This window comes from Peromyscus californicus, unplaced genomic scaffold (assembly GCF_007827085.1).
Source record: "Peromyscus californicus insignis strain IS unplaced genomic scaffold, ASM782708v3 Scaffold_12__1_contigs__length_115047231, whole genome shotgun sequence".
Classification (NCBI taxonomy): Eukaryota; Metazoa; Chordata; class Mammalia; order Rodentia; family Cricetidae; genus Peromyscus; species Peromyscus californicus.
The window spans coordinates 71,189,603-71,210,290 of record NW_026294413.1 but is presented as its reverse complement, the minus strand read 5'-3'; the positions used below and the strand labels follow the sequence as shown (position 1 = coordinate 71,210,290).

General features: G+C 41.5%; 1 pseudogene and 2 gene segments (V, D, J or C); all 3 read left to right on the top strand.

The window, feature by feature from the left end:
- Positions 1-789: 789 nt before the first annotated feature.
- On the top strand, positions 790-1,871 carry LOC128106933 (T cell receptor alpha variable 5-like; annotated as a pseudogene).
- A 5,249-nt stretch (positions 1,872-7,120) lies between these two features.
- Positions 7,121-7,647, top strand: LOC128106932 (T cell receptor alpha variable 22-like). The segment is given in 2 exon segments: positions 7,121-7,172; positions 7,346-7,647. Coding segments are annotated over 2 exon segments (354 nt in total).
- Positions 7,648-17,978: 10,331 nt separating this feature from the next.
- Positions 17,979-18,610, top strand: LOC128106931 (T-cell receptor alpha chain V region CTL-F3-like). The segment is given in 2 exon segments: positions 17,979-18,030; positions 18,195-18,610. Coding segments are annotated over 2 exon segments (468 nt in total).
- Positions 18,611-20,688: the final 2,078 nt, after the last annotated feature.

Below are 20,688 nucleotides of genomic sequence, written 5' to 3'. Positions count from 1 at the left end.
TATAGTCACTAAGTTTTAAGCACCAGGACACATCCTTGTGTGTGTGTGGGGGGGGGGGCGGGTGTATGTGTGTTTCTGTTTTCTTTTGGGGAAGGCAAGTGTCAGTTGCTCCAAAGTGCTGCAGTCACTTAAGGTTATTCCCCTTTCTATGAACCAGGCTTGTTTCTGATCCCTATCAGTTTTACAACCTATTAATGAGGCAGGTTTTCACTGGCTCTAGAATCTGTCCAATTTGTAAACCTTAGGGTGTCTAATGTCTAAACCAGGTGTTGTCTCCTGAGCGTGTTGGGGTTTGGGGAGGCAGGAGAGCACTGGAATCTGTTACTGGAGGAATCAGTCCAATGTTTTCTAATTCTGCTCAGTAATAAATATCCTTTGTGATGAATGAGGCTGTTGAGGTTGTCTCAGTAATATTTATTCTAAGATTATACCAACCTATGAAACTGTGTGCTATAGGTAGACAATATTAAATCAGTTCTCAGCTCTGCATTCTATTTTCTTAAGAACAAATATTGACTAAAAGCAGAAAATAAACACATGAATAAAATATAGTAGTATAAAGGAGGATTGGAGCCACTAGTGCAGCTGGTAGGAACTGTCCACCAGGTGGCAGAGCATCTCTGTTGATGCAAACTTAGGGACTTTTTGGTTGACTTCTGAAAGAGCCTATGCAGTCAGCAGCCTTCTTTGAGGACAACTGAAGAAGCTGCAGTGCTGTGGAGGACAGAGGAGGAGAGCTGATCACAGAAGCATCTTGCCTGGTGAAAACCACAGTCCCCAGGGAGAGCAATGAAGACACTGACTGGACCTTTTGCCCTGTGCTTGTGACTGCAGCTGAACTGTGAGTGGGGACTTTTGGGAAACAAGGCATTTGGAAATGTTCATTATCAGTCTGAGGAGCAGACTGGTTCCTCCAGATTGCCCATAGTCACCACGGGAATAAAAGCAAAGATTGGAGAATACTGGCCTGATGGTTTTTCTGCTGTTTCCTTTTGCACAGGTGTGAGCAGAGGAGAGCAGCTGGAGCAGCAACCTTCTCTCCTGAGTGTCCAGGAGGGAGACAGTGCTGTTATCAACTGCACCTACACAGACACTAATTATTACTTGTACTGGTACAAGCAAGAGCCTGGGGCAGGTCTCCAGTCCCTTATAAATGTTCCTTCAAGTGTGGACAGAAAAGAAGAACAAGGACTCATTGTCCTACTGAATAAGAAGGACAAACAACTCTCCCTGAACTTCACAGCTGCCCATCCTGAGGACTCAGCCATGTACTTTTGTGCAGCAAGTGCACAGTGCTCCCCAGGCATCTGCTGTCTGTACATAAAACGGAGACCAGGGCCGGAGACAGATATATTTCACATTTATCTTAGTAAGGGTAGCTATTGCTATGCTGAAATACCATGGACAAAGGCAACCTGGAGAGGAAAGGGTTTATTTCAGCTTACAGTTCCACATAACAGTCCATCATTGAGGGAAGTCAGGACAGGAATTCAAACAGAGCAGGTTCGTGGAGGCAGGAGCTGATACAAAGGCCTTGGAAGGGTGCTGCTTACTGGCTTGCTCTCCATGACTTGCTAGGATGCATCTTCTTTCTCAAATACAGAGGACACAGTCCCATATTGGTTGTTCCGGTCTTCTGGCTTTTACAAATTTTCTTTCCCCTCCATCCTCCCTGATCCCTGAGACTTAGTTGTAGAATTGTGTTGTAGATGCATCAGCTGGGTTTGGGCAAACTATGTTCAGTTGTCTCTGATCTTTGACCTGTTGGGTATCTTTGTAGTATCCTCTACCAGCTGCAGAAAGAAGCTTCTCTGACGGTGAATGCTGTGCTTATCTGTGGGCTTAAGGTTAAGTATTTAGAATGTAGTTAGACATTATATGGGTTGAGGAAAGCAGCAGTAGTAGGCTTTCCTCTAGGTTCCATGGCCCCCCCAATCCCAGAAGTTTGCTAGGTTTACAGTGCCAGACAAAAATTCCCTCTTAATGAGTGGGCCTTGAGTCCAATTAGATGGCTGTTTGTTGAAATCGAGATATGACTGCCACTTTTGCATCCTTGGGAATATCTTGTTGAGCTGGTCATTGCTATTGTTCAAAAGCTTTACAGAAAGGTATCACTATTGATTGCTTTTGGTTCTTGGCAGTTTGCAGAGTACCTTTCACTGTCTTTAACAATAAGGACTTAGCTTCAAATTCTGGGAAGCAACTATAGGCAACTGTAATACCCTACACTGTTTGGGGGAACTCTTGGACTTCCCTAATGAACAACTTGAAAAGAGGATTTTCATCCACGGCACTGGGTTTTTGTTAGATGGGCTCTTGGGAGTGCATTACCACCTCAAGTAGCATACTTAACGTGTGTGTGTGTGTGTGTGTGTGTGTGTGTGTGTGTGTGTGTGTGTGTGTAATATATTTACATATACTATACATTACTTTAATTGAACACTGTAGCTGGAAGTTTTCCTGTGTCCTGCCCGGTCCAAAGCCACTCAGAACCAAGTAAACACACAGAGGCTTATATTAATTAAAACTGCTTGGCCATTAGCTCAGGCTAACTACTGACTAGCTCTTACACTTAAACTCAGCACATTTATGTTAATCTATATGTCGCCACGTGTTATGTAGCTTTACCTGTGTGCCATTACATGGTGTTCCCTGTACAGCAGCCTGGCGTCTCCTGACTCAGCCTTCCTCTTTCCAGAATTATCCTTGTCTGCTTATCCCACCTATACTTCCTGCCTGGCTACTGGCCAATCAGCATTTTATTAAACCAGTATACAAAAGCATTATTCCACAGCAGAATGTAAAATATGATCACCTATGGCTATTTATTTATTCATTTATTTTGAAACAAAGTCTCACTGTGTAGCTCTGGATGTCCTAGAACTCACTCTGCAGACCACACTGGCCTCAAACTCACAGAGATCCACCTGCCTCTGCCTCCCAAGTGCTGAGATTAAAAGTGTGTGCCACTACACCCAGCTCCCCTATGGCTTTTAAAAAATACCTGGTGTTATTTATTCCTTCTTCTTCCCTTCTCTCTCTATATTGCTCTCCTTCCATCAACACGTTAAAGGTCCCTTCCTTGTTTTCTTTGTTTCTATTTTATTAATTTCTACTCTGATTTTTATTATTTCTTGTCTACTGAACTTGGTTAATTTCCAAATTATGACTTGCATCATTAAGTCATTTCTTTGTGCTATTTCTGGTCCTTTCTTTCTTTTTATTTGCTCTTTGTGTCTTTCACACCATGCATCTTGATCCCATTCATTTCTCGTTCCCTTGTATCCACCCTCTTCCCTTGCAATCTCACTAGTGTGACAGTGAGTCATGCAGTAACTCTTTTATCCATATATTTTTATGTATATGTGTTCATTACAAAGACTCAATGTTCTAGTTTGAGGTCTTTGTTTCTACTACTCAATCAATGTTGGATCCTCACTGGGACTCCTCTTGGATATCCTGTTGTTGCCCTGGACTGGCGAGTGCTGCAGCTGGTGAGGGGCAGGGACATCCCTTCCACCCTTACTATCTTAGGGCCAGCTCTCCCACCTGCCATAAGGCATCAAGGTGTGGGGGCCAGGATGGGGGTGTCTCTCCTTCACCTACACCACCATATGTCAGGTGATGGGCAGGACCAGATCTCCCATGCTTTCATTCTTGGGGCTGCTCTCCTGTGCCCCCATCAACAAGATCATCTCTATTGTGCTGTCCAAACGAGGTGCAGGGCCTGCTTTCTCAAGTGTTGCAGCTGATAAAGAGGAGGGTCAGTTAGCTCTCTCATCAGCTAGAAGTGGGAGGGGCAAAACTGGGCATCTTTCTCTCACTCCAACCACTGCACCACATACAAGGGAGCAGAGCCAGTACCAGCTATGCCCCTTTCATGCCCTCAGAGCTGACTCTCCTGTGATTGGTTATGGTTTTCTATAACAGGTCTGTGTCTTTTGTAAAGAAGAGATTATTTGATAAAGGCTGAGGACTACACTTACCTGTGGGTACAGTGACAGATATTTAGAATGTATTTAGGGATTACACTGGTTTAGTAAGTTAGCAGTCGTCCGTTGTCCTGGGTAGCTGACTAGGTTTCCAGCACCAGGAATGGTATTTCTCTTGTTATTTCATATGTCCAGTTAGAGAACTGTTGATTGCCACCAAGTTATGAGTGCTGCTATTGCATTTGTAGGTTTTCACGCCATATTGATTCTTGTAGTTTATAGGCATCGTAGCTGGGTAGAATAATTGATTGCTTCTAACTTTTGGAAGCTTGCAGGTCAACCTCTGGTACTATGAAAGTTAGTCATCAGGAGAAGGACTTCAAGTCTGATCAAGCTGGGATCCTCTGGATCTTGTGTTTCAAATGCATGGTGTCGGCAGCAATAGGGACTCGCTGGCAGCTTCTGGGATGAAACCAAGGTCAAGAATACAATAGTCTATAATGTTTTAGGAGTCTCCTGAAATTCTGGGACCAACAACTTGAATGAAGGATTCATGTGACTGATATTGATGTTCTTTTTAAAAATATCTATGGCTCTTGGGGGAAGAATTGTCAGCCCAGATGAAAACAGTTAATGTAAATTGTGTGTGTGTATAAGTATGCATAGATATTTATAATTATGTGTATTTTATGTAGTTTTGGTAAATAGATACTAATATGTTTCCTTATAACTATTTTTGACATTTTTACTGTTATTTCACCCTCCCTGCTCTCTCTCCTTCTGTGTTGGCCTCCCTTCCCCTTCCAAATACCCCACCCCATTTTTCCTGTTTCTCCCATTAAAGTACACTTGTCATCTAATTCCTTTCTCTAGTGCTTCTCCCCATGTTCCCTTTTGTACCTTTCTGGCTTCTGTGGTTTCTCCAAGTTACACATTTCCATCTGAAGATTTGGAGTTACGAGCTCAGTGGCAGAACATGTGGCATTTGTCTTTTTGAGTCTCAGTCAACTCATTCAAAATAATCTTTTCTAGTTCCATCCACCTACCTGCAAAGTTTATGATGCGATTTTCCTCTAAATTGAAGAATATTCTATAATGCATAGGGGCCACCTTTTCCTTATCAATTCATCAATTGAAGGACATTTAGTTGTTTCCATTACCTAGTAACTGTGAACAGAGCAGCAATGAACATAGCTAATCAAGTATCTGTGGAGCAGGATGTAGAGTGCTTTAGACATATACCAAGAAGTGGCACTGCTGGGTCATGTGGTAGATTTTGTTTTTAGTGCTTTGAAGATTCTCCACACTGATTTCTAGAGTACCTGCACCAATTTTTGTTCCCCCCAACAGTGCATGAGGGTTCCTTTCCTCCCACAACCTCCCCTAGCCTTCATTGTCAGTTGTATTTATTGGTTTGAGATAATCTAACTGGGGTGGGATGAAATCTCAAAGTTGTTTTAATTTGCATTTTTCAAATTGCTAAAGATGATGAACAATTTTGAGATATTTCTTGGCCATTTTTATTTCTTCTTTTGAGAACTCCATCTGGACAGTCTTGTCTTCTGACCATCTGCATTTCCTTCACCAGGAAGTGATGGAGTGACAAGGCTGGTTTATTGAGACTTGTGGAGATGGCCGCAAGTTACTTTTGGTGGTGGTGTCAGTCCACTAGGGTGCGCTGCAGGGTTCCTAGAAACTACTTTTTCTTAAGGTGCCTAGAGGTTTGAAGAGCTGAGAAGAGACATAAGGACAAAAGGCAATCCACTCACAAGGCATGGAGTAGGGGTGACTGTGTGGATTTCACCAGATATTTAGCTCCTAATCATTCTTTATTAAACCACAGATATCTAGAGCCTTTTCACTAGATCCTGTGTGTCTACAAATCTATTTTAAGAACAATTCTCTCAACAAAATTGAATCTCACTGGACATTATGATGATGAACACTCAAGAGAGAACAACTTCACTGCTTTCATTTTTTAAAAAAAATTCATGTTGAAAATCCCCCAAGCTCAAAGAACTAGAAATTATTCCAATACATTTTATACACACACACACACACACACACACACACACACACACACACACACACACACAAGTAGAGAGAATATATATACTCTAAGCTATAAAGAAAAAGAACAACTACTTGAGAAAAACTGGGAAATATTAGGTATGAAAAATAAAAGGAGTAGGACCTCACTGAACCTGAGCTGGCATTCATAGGCTGATTAGAATCAGCTGTATTTTCCTGCACAGCAGTCCAAAACAGCTAGGCAGAAGGCAAGCAATGGAAAAAAAGTCAGGGTGGAAATATGGCCATATCTCATTTTTTTTGTAGTCAACAAAACTGTCATTGGGAACATTTTCTATGCACATGATGATCTGCTAATATCAAGTTTTACAGCATGCTGATTTTTTTCATTGTGTAATTAAAGAATCCTGCTAGGACTTTCTCACTGGGTATATTAATCACACTTAAGGGAGGGTCCATTCCCAGCAGTAGGTGGCCAACACAGAATGAAACCAAAGGTGTTTTATATCACATTGCATAGTTTGTGTGTTCTTTTTGGTCCTATTGATTTTTTATCTGTATTATATGGTTTTCTGTCTTGTGTTTTTATGGGTTTGTGTGTGTGTGTTTCTTCTTCATTATTGTTTTTAAATTCTGGTGTTTGGATATTTTGTTTGTTTGCCTATTTGTTTGCTTTCTAAAGAGAGGGAAAAAGAAAAGTCATGCAGTTGGTTGGGTGAGAATGTGAGGGAGATCTGAGAGGAACTGGAGGAGAGTGGACTATGATCTTAATATATTGTATGAAATTATTTTAGGAAATAAAAAATAGTGCTGGAAACGTTCAAGGCTCTGCTTAAGCCACTGGAGTTCTTAGTTTTCACACCAGTATTTTGCATTTATGTATTCCCCTTCCTCACACAATTTTTTCCCAAGTTCTCTTCTAAGAAGTGTTACATCAGAAATATACTGTCCTGGGACCTGCATATTGGCCTACACAGTTGTGGAGCAATTACCATGCAGAGTCATGTGTGGAGGTAGGTGGGGTTTCTTGTTCAGATGAAAGAGGAAGGCAGGTGATTTGGAGAGAACCTGTTGTGTGTAAGCACAAGTGTGTCTGCCCACAAGACTTGACACCCTCATAGCTGGAGAGAGGACACTCCAGAAATTGGACAGGGGTCATGGAGAGGAAACTGGGTGCTGTGCTGGGGATTCTGTGGGTGTGGATTTGCTGTGAGTTGTGCTCACCTAAGTTGCTTTAGGGATTCTCCATAAATGCCAGTGGTGGAGGGGAATGAGCCAACCCAAAGCTCCTGCACAGTCATCCTCAGGGTGTCTCCTGGGATATTAGACAGGTGTGGGTGAAAACTCCTCACTGATTCTGGTTTGCTTTTGTTTCCCAACAGGGGTGAGAGGAGTTGACGTGGAGCAGAGTCCTTCAGCCCTGAGTCTCCATGAGGGAACCAATTCTGCTCTGAGATGCAATTTTTCTACCACCACGAGAAGTGTGCAATGGTTCCAGCAAAATCCCAGGGGCAGCCTCACCAATCTGTTTTACCTGGCTTCAGGAACAAAGGAGAATGGGAGGTTAAAGTCAACATTCAACTCCAAGGAGCGCTACAGCACCCTGCACATCAGAGATGCCCAGCTGGAGGACTCAGGCATCTATTTCTGTGTTGCAGAGGCACGGTGCTCCCAGCAAGCCTGAAGCCTGGCCCCAAACTGCAGCTGTCTGTGCCGCAACAGCCCTGCCACAGGCAGACTCTACAGCAGGTTTTGCACAGCTGTGGCTTTATGAGATCTCCACCAATTACAAAGAAGGTGTGAGGAACCAGGAAAATACTGCTGCAGATGGTTAAGCTTAAATTCAGCTGATGTGATATTGATTTGTAGAAGGATAGATGCTCAGAAAAATCAGCTCACATGACTAAAATCTACACTTTATTTTATCAAATGCTGTGCTAATGTCATAAAATATAAACCCCTCTTGCACACTCCAGAATTATTTTGGTCTGTCCTCAAAATTGGAAACTGAGAGCAACTGTTTTCATCCTGTGTTTAGAGAACATTAGACAACACTTCCAGCTAATCTGCTCAATATGAGGTTGATAAAAAAATTAATTTGAGAATCTAATAAATCAGGCAAGAAAAATAAATCTTATCATTAAATCAAGACATGATTTCCACAATGTCTTGATATTTTAAAAAATATAATACATTTAATTGTGCAATATAAAACAAATAATTCACATAAAAATTATGTGAGCCAAAAGATATATCACAAACTACAGAGATGAATTTACAATTTATATCATAATAATATTTGCAGCAATTGATTCTTCTACCAAAACATTTATGTATCTGCAATGTAATATACATGCAAAATTTCTCATTAAAACATTGCTTTCTATGTCTAAAATAATTCTTTACAATAAAGCAACTTCTGTAGGCATCACTATCCCTGACTTCAAGCTCTAGTATAGAGCTATCATAATAAAAACAAGTTAATAATGGCATAAAAACTAACATGTGGACCTATGGAATCAAATTGAAGATCCTGACACACCTATGAACACCTGATTTTTGACAAAGAAGCCAAAACTGTGCAATGAAAAAAAGAAAGCATCTTCAACAAATGGTGCTGGCAGATCTGGATGTAGAAGACTGCAAATAGATCCATGTCTATTACCATGCACAAAACTCAAATCCAAGTGGATCAAAGACCTCAACATAAATCCAGCTACACTGAAACTGGGTGAGGAGAAAGTAGGAAGTGGCCTAGAATGCATTTGCACAGGAGACTACTTCCTAAATATAACACCGGTAGCATAGACACTGAAAGCAATAAATAATAAAGGGGACCTCCTGAAATTGAGAAGCTTCTGTAAGGCAAAGGACACAGTAAATAAGACAAAATGACAGCCTGCAGAATGGAAAAAGATTTTCACCAACTCCACATCTGACAGAGGGCTGATCTCTAAAATATGTAAAGAACTCACGAAAGTAGACAGCAAAATACCAAACAATCCAATTAAAAAATGAGTTTCAGAGCTAAACAGAGAATTCTCAAGAGAAGAATTCCAAATGGCTAAAAGACATTTAAGGAATTGCTCAACATGCTTAGTCATCAGGGGAATGCATATTAAAACGACTCAGATACAATCTTACACCTCTCAGAATGGCTAAGACCAAAAACACGGATGACAGCTTATGTTGGAGAGGATGCAGAACAAGGAGAAAACTCCTCCACTGTTGGTGGGAGTGCAAACTTGTACAGCCACTCTGGAAATCAGTATGGCGACTTCATAGAAAATTGGGCATCAATCTACCTCAAGACCCAATGATATAACTCTTGGGCATATACTCAAGGAATGCTCAATCATATCACAAGGACACTTGCTCAACTATGTTAATAGCAGCATTATTTGTAATAGCCAGAACTTGGAAGCAACCTAGAGCCCCTCAACCAAAGAATGGATATAGAAAATGTGGTGCATATACTCAATGGCATATTTCTCAACTGTATAAAACAGTAACAGCATGAAATTTGCAGGCAAATAGATGCAACTAGAAAATATCATTCTGAGTGATGCAACCCAGACTCAGAAAGACAAACATGGTATGTACTCACTCATAAGTAGATACTGGATGTAAAGCAAAGGATAATCAGACTACAACCCACAGCTCCAGAGAAGCTGGGAAACAAGGAGGGCCCTAAGAGGATGCACAGATCACCTTGGGAAGGGGAAACAGAGGAGATCTCCATGAGTAAACTAGGGATTGGGAGAGGCAATAGGGGTAGGGAATGGGGGACAAGAACATGAGGGAATGGGATGGTTGAGCTGGGGAAGAGATGGAGTGGGAGAGCAATGAATGAGATAACTTGATAGAGGGAGACATCATGGGGATAGGGAGAAACATGGTGCTAGGGAAGTTCCCAGGAATCCACAAGGATGACCCCAGATTAGAATACTAGCAATAGTGGTGAGGGTGCCTGAACTGGCCTACTCCGGTAATCAGATGGGAGAATACCCAACTGTCATCATAGAGTCTTCCTCCAGTAACTGATGGAAGCAGATGCAGAGATCCACAGCCAAGCACCAGGCCAAGATCCAGGAGTCCAGTGGAAGACAGGGAAGAGGGATTCTATGAGCAAGGGGGGAGGGGGTCAAGATCATGATGGGGAAATCTACAGGGACAACTGAACCAAGCTCCTAGAACTCAAGAACTTTAGACCGACAACTGTGAATCTGCATGGGACCGGTCTCAGCTCTCTGTATATGGGAGACAGTTATGTAGCTCCATCTGTTCGAAGTGCCCCTGGCAGTGTGATCAGGATCTATCCCTGGTGCATGAGCTGGCTTTCTGGATCTCATTACCTGTGGTCTGACACCTTGCTCTGGCTTGATGCAGAGGGAAGGGGCTTGGTCCTGCCTCAAAGGAATGTACCAGGTTTTGCTGTCCCCCCTTTGGAGAACTTACCCTTTAGGAGAAGGAGATAAGGGATGGGGGTGGGGGCAGGAGGAGGGATGAGAGGGGGATCTGTGGTTGGTATGTAAAATGAATAAAAATGTTTTTTAAATAGATTAAAAGAAGTGGATGTGTGTGGTACAGTAGAAAAAGAGCAGCCCCCGCCCCCAACAACAACAATAACAAAAACATTGCTTACAAAGAAAAACTGGAAACATCCTAAGGTCACACAATAGGGGACTAATTCATTATACAATAATTAAATGAGATCTAAACAACTGCTGTTTCTCAAGGGTTGACAGAATAAATTCCACAGTTGAAAACTCTAGCCTGCCACTTGTCTCTGTAAGGAACTGGAAAGCAACCATGCTCACTCATTCAGAAATTATCTGTTCATTGTGTTTTCACGTTGAAACAGCAGCTGAGTGGTTACAACAGCAACTGGATTGGCTAAACATTTACTTTCTAGAGTTTTACAAATACCCTGACCCCTTTTGATTCATTTAGCTTCATCCCCATTGCATGTACATCTATTTCAAATATAGATTATCTGTGCTTCCCAGGTAATAAACAATTCCTAATTGTCAGTAAGATTTACATGAGGATGGCTAGAAGTGTTGACCCTAGTAGTGATAGCTTCTGCAATAAGAATTGCTGATTCAGTCATCTCAGAGGGTTCACAAATAGCAACAACCATAATCCTAGCTTCTTGATAGTGTATGGTGTAGAATTAGGTGAGATTGGTACTTGGCAATTAGGCACAGAAAGAGGTACTCTGAAAAGGTTGTCTAACATCATCTTGATAGATGTTTTTCTTATCTCATTCCTGATTAATTTGGACTTGAAAGCACTTTTTAATTAAGAAACGAACTTGACAATTAAAGACAACAATTTTAGAATGTTTCTAGACAAAACATACAATAAATTTTTTAAAAAGCAATGTAAATGTTATTTTCTGTTGTAAATCCTTAAAATAAAAATCAAAATTAAAGTTCAGTCAAGATACAAAATGAGAAAAAGTATCAATTGAGAAAAGCACCTTCCATTCTTCTAGTTTTGCATCCACAGCCATCTGACTGGATCATTCTGTCCATCCCATGCTTCTAGAAGGCCTGTGAGCTCTCACACTTGAAGTTGACAATGCCCATTCTCTTTTTAAGTCTGGTTCACAGTAGTATCTGTCTGATGCACAATAGCTATCATCCTGTTATAGCCATTAATCATCTCCATTTCCTGTACCGACTCTTCTAGATTTCTTTCTCATTTCTTCTTCCTAAACTTAAAGTTTCTCATTAGCTTCTATCAAAGCTCGAATTTCATCCAGATACTGAACAAATTCACGTTATTCATTTATTCATTTATTCATTCATTCATTTATTTATTTATTTATTTATTTATTTATTTATTTATTTGTTTGTTTGTTTGTTTGTTTGTTTCTTTTTAGAGTACTGTGATTGGTTTCACTGTCTTCTCTTCTCCTGATCAAAATGATTCCTTTTGTGAACCTTTTTGTTTCTGGTCATCAGTAATGTCTGACAAAGATGTTCATTTTTTCTTCTTAATTTCTTGTTTCCATTTTATGTCTCTTCATTTTGAAGAGCCAATTGTTCATTAAATTTCTTCTCATGATCTGATTCATTTTCCACATTCTTTAACTTCCTTTTTTTTATTCCAACTCGTTTTCAAGATGATGAATTTCATCATTGTAAAACCAAGTATCACATCCACCTGCTGAACCATCTCCAGTTCACTTACCAGTCTCATTTCTTTTGTGTTTAGTTGATTTTCATTATTATTATTGTTGTTGTTGTTGTTTTTGAGACAGGGTTTCTCTGTGTAGCTTTGCGCCCTTCCTGGAACTCACTTGGTAGCCCAGGCTGGCCTCGAACTCACAGAGATCCGCCTGCCTCTGCCTCCCTGGGATTAAAGGCGTGCCCCACCACCACCTGGCTTATTTAGTTGATTTTCAAAGTTTACTTGTCCTTCTCTAGCCTGCTCAACTTCTCCAAAGCCAGCTGTTTCTTGAGCTGTCATCTTCATCAGTGACTGAGCAGTTCTGAAGAAATGTATCACGTTATCTTCATCTTTTAGTTCATTTGCTTCCGCCTTCGCTCAGGAGAACGTTGAATTATCTGCCAACTCTTCTTGAAGTGGCGCATCATCTGGATCAATTTTGACTAATTCTTTCCAGTTTATATTAGGTGACATCTTGAATTATTTCACTGTCTTTCCATCCTAAACCACAGCTTGCATTCAGGGGCTGTTGCCCATCCACAGCAACCACCACTCCTGGTTCAGCCATAGCCAGGCCTTTCTCTATCTAGAGCCATCCTCACACCAAATCTCCTGAACAAGCCAAAGCACAGTAGCTGCTAGGTGATACCACGTCCTGTCTTGATATTTTTATATAAGTTATAGTGCTGACTTTTCAATTTGTAAACTAATTTTTCCTCAGTATAAATTCCGTTGTGTTTTATAATACTATAGGCCACCTTTTCTGTATCTGGAGAGAGAAAACAATTTTCTGTTTTAAATCAGGTCCCACAAACTTTATCACTACCTCTGTTGAGAATTTGAGCCTCCCAGTTATCTCTGGAAAGAGGGTACTTAACTCCAGAAAGCCACCAAGAAAGCTGTCAATGTGACTTTGGTTTCATATTTATTATATATTATATTATATATTATAATTATCTATATTAATTATTATATATTAATAAACTGTCATTCTCAGGTTCTCCATGTTGCAAGATTTATGTGTTTCTTACAAGAGAGGTATGTTAGGTTTAATGATAAAACAGAGCCTCATCAAGGAGCATCCTGCTTATCTCTGCCTAGGCTATCTAGTCCACCACCTTATCACACCACATATGATCACTATATTCAGCAAAGTTCAGTTTTATTTTATTTTATTTGACTATAAATTTAATATCTCCCATGATCCACTATCATTCCATTTATGTTATGAGAGCTATGGAAACACAGATAACATCTTATCTAATATTTTAGGTACCTGTCAGGGAAATATCAGACATGTTAGATGCCCGAGAATGTGAATGGCCTTAGGTTTTCACACTATGAGACAGTTTCTCCCCAGTCCCTTATCACTCTATGCCTGACATTGCTCTCTATAGGTATTTTCTGTGTTCAGTGGCATAAAAGAATTTCAAAGCCAGAAGAATTCATAGAAGTCCCTTATCCAATTCCATTTCAAGGAAGAAAGTATCTGCAAAATGCCATTATAAAATGATTAGATGAAGGGCTGGGGAGATGGCTCAGTAGTTAAGAGCACTGGCTGCTCTTTGAGAGGAACCAGGTTCAATTCCCAGAGCCAATTTGGCAGCTCACAACCATCTGAGACGTCATATGGAAACCTATTTCAACAAGCTAACAAGCTAAGAGGATCTTGTTTACACCTAGAGGTATAATCCATAGGGAATTGATGTGTGGTGAAAAGAGGGGACCCTGCAAGCAGGTTGCAGTAAGGCAAAGAATTATGTGGAGAGATGGGGATGGAAGGGGTGGGGCCCTGCATCTAAACGAAGAGTTGCAGTGTCCAATGAATGAAGTTCAGGAAGGGGACCTGTAATCAGGTTCTTAATAGACTGAGGATGAGAATGAAGAGCTTGTAATGGAGGACAGGAAGGATAAAGTGAATCACTACCTGAGTCTCTGCCAGTGTAGTCACTGCAGTAGAAAGTGTTTTTATTTATGAGGGTGACACAAAGAAAATGAGATGGGCTAGATGGGGTGTTGAGAGGATCCATAGTAATGAGTGAAGCTGGTTTGTATGCAAGGTTTGGTGGAATCCCTGGGGAATGGAGCAGAGATCAAGGACAGGCCCTTGCCAAGTGGTCAGCTACAGGGCTTGGGGTGAAACTGGGAAAATTGCAATGTAGGACAGCAAGGAAAATAAAGATGGACTACCTGATTCCTAGAAATGTGTGGCCACCAGGCTCCCAGGTGGAGTGTCTCTTCGGGCATTTGACAAAAAGGAATGTCAGGGAGGAAAGGAAATGCAGCAAGGGTCTGCTGAGTCCTCAGTGAAGGGAGGAAGAGTGAGAGGACAGGTGAGTGGTCAGTTACAGGACTGGGGATGGTACCAGGGAACTGAAACAGAGGACAGGAAGGACAGTGAAGATGGCCTTCTGCTTCCCAAGACTGTTGTACAGTGGGTTCACAGTTACATAGTGTTTGTGGGTATTCACAGTTGAGACAAAAGAGAGGAAATGGGCTAGAAACGGGGGATGGAAGGGTCCATGGGAAGGAGCAAAGCTGGATTTATTGCAAAGTTTCACAGATTCTCCAGGGAATCCATCACTGCTGTTCTGTCAGTAATTCAGTCTCCAATCACTGGATGCTGTGAGAGTAAACCTAATGGATGTTGCTATTCTTAATATCAAATAATGCCTAAGAACTTTCCAAAGAGTAGATCCTATGTAGATTTATGATTCTAGGCCAACTTCTCTGAAAGGTATGATGCCTGCAAAAAAAAATTTCATATTTCTATTATCAAGAAAAAAATCATTGAAATGAAAAAAACACATGGTCCTCTTGCAACTTAAAGCCTGTGAGAGACCTGAAAAAAGCTTTTTCCTGAGTGACATAGCTCTCTCAAGGACAAATATTGGCCTAATTGTCTGTCTCCAAGAAAAGGCGGAGTTTTTTGATGACTTATCTGAGCATTCTGCAATAAGGGAGTGCATTAGTAAATACAATTCTAGGCATATGAAATGGCACTCATGCACACACATGAATACATCACATATATACATTTATAAATGAAACCATGTATATATATATATATATATATATTTATATATGAAATATTATACATGAACTGTGGTGGATTTAAAGAGAAGAAACACTTACTAGTGTGTACAAATACCATTCTTGACCTCTCAGTACTAGGACTCACTTGATATAACATATTGCTGTTTTATGTGTCTGAGTTCCTCATACAATCAAAGGACACTTAACCAGAGGCCTCACTGGTAGAGGATGCAGCCATAATGTGGTAGTAGGCTTCAGCTGCTGGGGAGTATGCAGAGGATTCACTTCCTTGTGCTGATTGTGCAGGCTTAGGGCAGAAGCCCAGCCTTTCTCTCAGTGGCTGAGTGGATGACATAAGAGGTAGAATTGTTCCTGAGAAAGAACAACAACCCGTAGCTGTAGCTGACCAACAGCTAACAACTAACAAGTCATCACATTCTAAACTGGATCTTACTTTAATTTTGGGAAGAACAATGAAGACATATATTCCTACTTTATTCATGTTTCTGTGGCTGCAGCTGGATGATGATTGAAGATTTTAGGACAACAGATTATTTCCTGGACGTTTCTGGGACACCCAGGAGGAACTCTATTTTAGTCAGATTTTCTCTAGTGACTGTAGAAAAAGAGAATGCTCGACAGTGATGACCTGACAACCCTCTCCTTTCTTTCCATCTTTGTGCATAGGGGTGTGTAGTCAGAAGTTTTTCTGTGTTCCGACGTGGCCGTGGACAGGACAAATCTCTCACCCACAGTCCTGCAGCCTTTTATAAAATAATCGCATAGAGGATTAATATTATTTATACCTGCTCGGCCATTAGCTCAGGCTTAATACTGACTAGTTCTTACATTTAAATTCAGCCCATTTCTGTTCATCTATATGTTGCCATGTGTTCCATGGCTTTACCTGTGTGCCGTTACATGCTGCTCCCTGGACAGCAGGCTTGTGTCTACTGACTCAACCTTCCTCTTTCCAGAATGCTCCTTGTCTGCTTATCTCACCTATACTTCCTGCCTGGCTACTGGCCAATCAGCATTTTACTTATCAAAACACATTCAGAGCATAAAGAATGACATTCCACAGAAGGGGTGAGCCAAGGTGAGCAGGTGGAGCAGCATCCTTCCACTCTTAGAGTCCAGGAGGGAGCCCGCGCTGTCATCAACTGAACTTATGTAGACAGTGCCTCGTCCTACTTCCTTTGGTATAAGCAAGGACCTGGAGAACATCCTCAGCTTGTCATTGACATTCGTTCAACTGTGGAAAGAAAGCAGGAGGAAAGACTGACCGTTTTACAGGATAAGAAAGCCAAACACTTCTCCCTGCACATCACAGACACCTGGCCTGCAGACTCTGCCCTGTACTTCTGTGCTGCAAGTGCACACTGCTCCACAGGTACCTCCAGCCTGTCCTCAAACCTGCCAGTAGTTCTGGAACTCCATCTATACACTGTGTCGCAGGCCTTCCACTGCACTGGCCAGGTTTTAGTTAGCAAGTGCCAACTATAGTGTAGACATTAAAAACACAAAATAAGCCGGGCGGTGGTGGCGCACGCCTTTAATCCCAGCACTCGAGAGGCAGAGCCAGGCGGATCTCTGTGAGTTCGAGGCCAGCCTGGGCTACCAAGTGAGTGTCCCAGGAAAGGCGCAAAGCTACACAGAGAAACCCTGTCTCGAAAAACCAAAAAAAAAAAAAAAAAAAAAAAAAAAAACCACAAAATAAAGTTAGTTTCAAGTCACTCTAAACAATTTAGGAGAGTTTTCTCCAGTTTTAAAAATTGAAATATAGTTTCATCATTCCCTTTCCCTGTTTGCAGCACATGGTGATTTTGTTACAGAGAACCAGAACTCCTGCGCTACAGAGAAGAAGAGGCTATGGCACACTCAGCCTCCAGATAGGACGTTTACATCACACACCCTCCTCTGAAGGTCAGAGGTCACTGAGGAAGAGGGGGTGGAAAGACTGTAAGAGCAATAGGTGGGGAATGACTACAAGGAGACAGCGTTTACTGGACTCAGCAGGGCAGCTGCACACATGGACTCACAGAGGTTGACAGCACACTTAAGACTTGCAATGGATCAGGCCAGATGCAATTGCAGTAGGACAGAGGGAAGGTGGGCGTCCCACCCTAAGCTAAGGAGTTAGGGCTTGCTGGTAGCTGCTGGAATAGAGAATAGGTTTCTTGAAAAATGCAGCCCCTGGTGCTTAGACTACCCTCCACTGAAGGCCATATATCCAAGAATATGGGCAGGACAAACTGTAATGCAAACCTTAAGGTATTTGTTTTAAAAGGAGGGGGACTGGGTTGGTAGGGAAGAGTGGATGTATCTTGCAGGAGTATACGGACCAGGTGAATATAAAAAAATATTCATTGGATAATATTCCCTAAGAGCTAATAAGATGAGAAAAGTAGATAAATTTTCTAAATTAAATTTAATATACATGTATGAATATTATTTTATACATATTCATACTACTAAATACCATAGCATACACATAGCTTGGTAACATTTGTGATTTCAGGAATCCATTGTGGAATTGAGACCTCCCTCTTTAAGAGAGGTTTCAAATTTATTCAGTGTATTGTGCAGACATCTGTGGTGCAGTTTGAAGGGAAATCAGCAGAGGGCGCTGTCTCTTCAGATGTGGTTAATGTCTGCATCCAGGTGGTGGCTTCACGTGGCAGACTGTCACTGTGCAGAAGGAGGTCCTTGTTTATGAGTGAGGAGTTTCAGTAAGGTCCTGCAGGAGACTTGCCCTGTGAGTTTGGTGCACTCAAGAACCAAGTGTCATTTTCTCCTATGAACATGCTTCCTGACACCTGCTCAGTTCTGCTGCTGCTCTTAATGCTCAGTAAGTTACATTTACCCTAAGTGTGGATAATGTCATTGTCTTACAGCTGTGGAAGTCTTTACCTTCTTCCTCACATAGCAAAATGACTCCTTATTTATTTATTTATTTATTTATTTATTTATTTATTTATTTATTTATTTATCTGTTTTTTAACTGATTTTTAGGGATGAGCAATGGTGACTCGGTGACCCAGACAGAAGACCTGGTCACTGTCACAGAGGGGTTGCCTGTGATGATGAACTGCACCTATAAGACTCTTAGTTCAGCTCCTGTGGTTTTCTGGTATGTGCAATATCCCAACAAAGCCCCTCGGCTACTCCTGAAGAGTGCCACAGACAACCAGAGGACAGAGCACCAAGGGTTCCAGGCCACTCTCCATAAGAGCAGCAGCTCCTTCCACCTGCAGAAGTCCTCAGTGCAGCTGGCAGACTCTGCCCTGTACTACTGTGCTCTGAGGGACACAGTGAGGAAGACTGCAGGGGAAGCTGCACACAAACCCAGGGTGCAGGAGGCTGAGGGGAGTGGCCCTGTGAGGGAGGGCTCTGTGCCTTCTCTAAGTGGGGTCTACACAGCCTCCTGAAAAACAGCAACAATCTCAGGTCAAATTCCTAGAAACCTAGGAATCTGTGGATACTCTGATAGGATAGGATGGAAGTCATTGCTAGAGACAACCCAGGCTTTGATCCACAAAAATACTGTTCTCTCCCTAAGTGAGGACTTCTCAGAGAAAAACATCTCCAAGAAAAGCTGGACATGGGATTTATCTCTACCAAGATGTCTTACAAAATTTAATGATTTAATTGTCCAGCAATCTTCTGATCTTACCCCACAAATTTATGACCAAATGAAGAATATAGGCTTTAGTATTTAAAAATCTACTTCAGTCTTACTCTATAAGCTATTAGATTCTTCCTCTCCTTGGCCAATGTTACAGAGAGTTCAGTCAGACTTCTGGTCTCAGTTACTGTTTTATTGCTGTGAAGAGACGCCATGACCAAGACAACTTACAGAAGGAAGCATATAACTGAGGACTTAATTACACTTTCAGAGGGTGAGCCATGATGATTGTGATCACATGCATAGTAGCAGGCAGTTGCCATGTCCCTGGAGTAGTAGCTAAGAGCTTCTATCTGATCACCAACAAGAGACAGAGAGAGTGAGAGACTGGGCCTGGCTTGGGCTTTGAAATCCCAAAGTCCACCACCCGTGACACACCTCCTCTGATAAGGCCATGCCTACTGATCCTTCCTAAACAGTCCACCATCTCGGAACCAAACATTCAGATTTTTGAGCCTATGGGGCCATTCTCATTGAAACCTTCTCACTCTCCAACAGCATTCAATTAGTGAAGCTGCTCAGGAGACAGAGCTGTTGGAACTCTCAAGATGATGCCTGAGAGGCAGCTCCATCTCTTTCCTACACACCGTGTAGGAGTCAGGCTGCCCACTCTCATAGGTCATTGCACTTTGCCTAAATCCTGAGGATGTGGTGTAGTCAGTTACTTAGGATTAGAGCTAGATTCTCAGATACTCTTCTGAAATATGGGGAAGGAACAAAAGTTTTGTTACATTTCAATTCTTGAAACAAAATTCTTATTTAAAGTAAAATGCTCTAGTACTCATATTTATCTCTCTGTAATGGAAGGAAGATCTGAAATCAATGACTATCGTGTCCCTCAAGAAAGACTCATATTTGTGTACAAAAAGAACAGAAAAGAAGTACATGCATTCTTACTGGCTAGGGAGCAAAATAGAACGTCAAATTGCATTTCTAAACTCCAAAAACTACTTGAATGGCACAAAATAGAATAGACTCTCTCATAAGAGAGCTTGTCAACCTAAAATGAATGCTAAATCTAATAAAAACCTCAGTGCCAGGCATGGGAATCTGTGGGTGCCCACAACTGACTCAGTCTCCCAGTTTGAATCGGAAGTCTATTATGAGTCAATAGAGTTCAAGCTTGTTTGCTCCAAGGCTGTGAGAAAGTTCTGATTATCCCACAAGAGGGAACAAACTATCTAGCTAGATGCAGGCTGCTGATGCCAGCTAGAGGTATATCGAGATAGAAAAAGAAACTGCCTACTCCTTGATGCAAGGCAGGATAGATAGCGGTTGAATGCCTGTGCTGTGCATTGTTCTACCTCCATCCTTCAAAACTGTATATAAGCTGGCTGTGAAATAAACTTGGGGCTGTCCAGCATGGACCGGGAGACCTCTCGACTCTTTTCTGTCTTCTTCATTGTCTCTTCAATCCGCACTCCTCTACCCAGCTACCCAGCTGACTGTTGGCAGGCCCCGACAGAAATCCTGCCTTCAAGTTGTTCATTGGGGCTTCAAGTGTCTCTTCCAAAAGAGATGGGCTATTGCTGTTGGCTTTTATTGCTCTGATTGTACGTAACAACCCTTTGCTAATGTTACCACATAACTGAGACTTAGAACTTGGAGGAATTTATCTAGAATTGACCTGAAGACTCCTTCCTGAGGATGAGTTTTCAAGTATATGCAAGATTCCAAGGGAGAAAAGCAATACATATTCCTACCAAACTGTATAAATGCTATGAACAACAACAACAACAAAATGACCATCATGGCAAGAACACCCACAAGGATGCAATAGTAGAACTTTTATCTTGGTGGAAACTAAAAATATATGTTTTA